This window comes from Triticum dicoccoides, chromosome 1B (assembly GCF_002162155.2).
Source record: "Triticum dicoccoides isolate Atlit2015 ecotype Zavitan chromosome 1B, WEW_v2.0, whole genome shotgun sequence".
Taxonomy (NCBI): domain Eukaryota; kingdom Viridiplantae; phylum Streptophyta; class Magnoliopsida; order Poales; family Poaceae; genus Triticum; species Triticum dicoccoides.
In genome coordinates this window covers 695,289,516-695,293,022 of record NC_041381.1, presented here as the reverse complement: position 1 = coordinate 695,293,022, position 3,507 = coordinate 695,289,516, and the positions used below count along the sequence as shown (strand labels likewise).

Below are 3,507 nucleotides of genomic sequence, written 5' to 3'. Positions count from 1 at the left end.
TTGTAGTCAGCAGTTAATCGACGGGACGGAGGGCCCGCGCTTCCGCCCGGGCGCCGTACGTCCCTCGGCTGACGTTCGCATTCGGGGTCGGGATTTTGGCCGGGAATGTTTCCCTGCGAACTGCTCTTGGCCGACAGATCGTTTCTGCAAATTTTGGCCGGGATTTGGGATGGGGATTTTGGCTGGGATTCGCGTCCCAGGCTCCCGGCTGTTCTGTTCTTAGTTTTCACTGCAGGTATCATATTACTTGAGTTCTTCAGTTATGTGCTGTGATTCGTGAATCATGCCAATCTGTGCTAGCGTATTCCGAGCAGATATTTCAACCGATTGCTTAGTGCTATGGTGATCTGTTTACCGAGTGGCATGAGATTTTACTTGACTTGTTCTTAGTGCGTTGCTTAGCCCAATTTGTGTGCACATCGCTGTAAGATGAGCTGTGCTGTATGATGTTCCTTTACGATGACAGGTTCTGTCTGCCTTGCATTCGGATGCATTTTTAATTGAGATTCATTTGCTAACTGCTAGTTTACTCATATTCTTACTTACTGGTGTGATTCATGAATGCTTGTTAGCGTGTTCTGAGCGAAAAATCTTTCTGATTTTCTTAGTTTCTGGGCCAAATTGGTTGCTGAACCCATTATATATCTGTCAACCCTTGCTGAGTGTTAAGTACTAGGTGGTTTCTAGGATACAGATGCTTTAAAAAAGTTAATTAGTTTCAGTTCTCCAGGCAAACATTCATCTTCTTTTGATTGACATTCATCTTGCATTGCGTCGAATGCAGTATGCAACCTATGGTGTAAAATGCTGGCTTATTTCATATGCCAAGTGTGTAGGTGGATACATGTATTTTCTGCCTAGACAAGATTGAGCGCGTGTTCTCCCGAATTAGTTCTAGTTCATTGTTGAGTATTTATATTGCTTGCATTCTTACTTATTGTTGTGATTCATGAATGCTTGCCGATGGCGCCATGGCTGTTTTGTTTATGACTTTATTCCAAGCAGATATTGCAAGTGATTGCTTGCGCTCTGGTGATCTTCTTACTGAGAGGCATGTTATTTCACTTGACTTGTTTTTAGTGCGTTGCTTAACCCAATTTGTATGCACATTGCTGTAGGGTGAGCTGTGTTGTGTGATGTTCCTTTATGATGATAGACTCTGTATTTCCTGCATTCGGTTACATTTGTACCTGAGTCACCTGCTGATGTTGAGATTCATTTGCTAGTTTACTCACTTTCTAAGTTACTGGTATGATTCATGAATGCTTGCAAGGGTGCCACCTACTGTATTGTTTGTTAGGTATTCTGAGCAAAAAATCCTTCTGATTTTGTTAGTTTCTGAGCAGAATTGGTTGCTGAACCCATTATCTATCTGTCAACCTTGGCTGAGTGTTAAGTACTGGGTGTTTTCTAGGATGCGGATGCTTTCACAAAGTTAATTAGCTCCGATTCTCCAGGCAAGCATTCATCTTCTTTTGATTGACATTTGTCTTTGCATTGCGTCGAATGCAGCATACAACCTACGGTGTAAAATGCTGGCCTATTTCATACGCCAACCATGTAGGTGGATGCATGTATTTTCTGCCTAGACAAGATTGCGCGCGCTGTGTTCTCCCAGATTAGTTCTAGTTCATTGTTGAGTATAGTCTTTAAATTCTATGGGCATGGCGCACTTGGATGCATAATTAATGAACTATTTCATTTTATTAAATTTCTTGGTTCCTGCTCTAAAATGAGTTGCCTAGCCCAACTTGTATGCAGACTGCTGTAAGATGAGCTGTGCTGTGGGACATTCTGGTGGAATTAACTTACTGCATGGAGTATACTTGTACTTACTATTTTATTCGTGCTTTGCTGCTTTGTGATGATGAAAGCTGAACTTGAATGTCGATGGTATGTGTCGTCCAGAATTAGTTCTAGTTAATTTTTTGAGTTAGTTGTTCTCCTTTGCAATGACGAATTGTTGGCAAGTTGGTGCCTCCTTCACAAATTGTGTAGGTGAACAGAAACAGTTCTTTTTCTTCACTTATCATTTGTACTAGTTTTGTTTTCCGGGCAAAAAAAAAAACCCTACAGCTGATCGAATGCCTGAATCGATTTATCTCCCAATCAAGTACTATCTGTTTGATACTACATACTTAAAAATTGCGCATCACATTGCAGAGATACCTCGTCATGTCAGCTTCTGTAGATAGTGCACGGAAGGGGTGCAGCTGTGGCAGCTCCAAATGGCAGAACTTCAGCACCAAATGCCTGAACAGGTATGCACAGACACACTGGTTGAATTATATGAACCAGATCCATCCAATCAACTCGAAGGGAGTAGTAGTTAATTGGTAGTGCTGCTGTCTAACTGTTGCTTGTTGATATGCTGCGTGCAGAAAGTGCGGTTGTTACAAGGATGGTGTGCGTTGCATGCTTGGGCGATGCAAGTGCAAGCGCTGCAAGAACAATCCGGATCAGCTGGTAAGGAATGCTTCTTTCTTAGAGCAGACTTCATTACTGAACATCATGCTGCTCTGGCCTCTGCCAAGAACCTGAAAGAAATGTGTTGCGCTTATTCCAGGCCTATGAGGGTGGCAAGGGGTGCACGTGCAAATCCAACAAATGCAAAATCATGACCTGTGGTTGCCGGGAGGTACGCGCTCTACATGCACGGTCCTTCCTTGTTCTGCATTCTTGTCTATTCAGAAACTAGACATGCTGCTGTTGCTTCTCTGATCTTGACTGAAATTCGTCTTTTCCTGAAGCGCGGGGCCAGGTGCACCTTAGAATGCAGTTGCCAAGGGTGCGAAAATGGAAAAGGGACCGGAGGGGGTGAGCAACCACATTCTCCTCTCTTTTTGTGTGACTCCTTGTTTGCATGATGGATCACGCTCGTGTATTTGTCTCTGCTGTTGTGCGTGTAGAAGCAGCTGATAAGTCCGATGCTGGACCAGGAGGGCAGGGAGGTACCATCAGCAGCGACAAGGCCGTCGAATCATCCAGCAAACGGGCAAAACTCAAGGTAAGTTTGTGCCTCTTCTTACTTGTGCAGAGAAAGTGTAGTGTATGTATGTATGTCTGTTCATCAGAGACATACCAGAGCATGATGCAAGTCACCTTACATACTTACCATCCTCGAGACATACCAGATCATGATGCAAGTCACCTTACATACTTACCATCCTCAAGACAGTAGGCTTCCTTCGTTGTAATGATTACTCGAAGCAAGAGCGGCGAGAACTCCATGATCTGCGATGTCGTTAGCCTCAGGGGGCTTTGGTGGATCCCTAGCTCTTGATCAGACTGATGAATACTTGATGCATATATATACTCCTGTAGGGATCGTTGCCCTCATCGGTTGCCGTCCATACTCGTTCTTATGCATACATACTTGCTGCAAATGATTTCTCTCGTATAAACTTTAGGATTAATTCTGATGGTGTTTGAAATCCAAACTGGTATGCGTAGACAAAGAGGCCCTGGTCGTATAACTCTTTTTTGGAGATTCCAATATGATGGTCT

At 43.6% G+C, this 3,507-nt stretch overlaps 1 protein-coding gene across 1 annotated transcript in view; it reads left to right on the top strand.

Annotated features, from left to right (window-relative positions):
• The first annotated feature begins 2,396 nt into the window (after positions 1-2,396).
• Positions 2,397-3,507, top strand: part of LOC119349781 (protein tesmin/TSO1-like CXC 2) — a 7,290-nt gene continuing 6,179 nt past the window's right edge. Inside the window, exons 1-4 of the mRNA XM_037617865.1 lie at positions 2,397-2,466; positions 2,567-2,638; positions 2,751-2,817; positions 2,910-3,007. Of these exons, the coding sequence (XP_037473762.1) occupies positions 2,797-2,817; positions 2,910-3,007 (119 nt within the window). The 5' untranslated portion in view covers positions 2,397-2,466; positions 2,567-2,638; positions 2,751-2,796. The remainder of the gene's footprint in view (positions 2,467-2,566; positions 2,639-2,750; positions 2,818-2,909; positions 3,008-3,507) is intronic.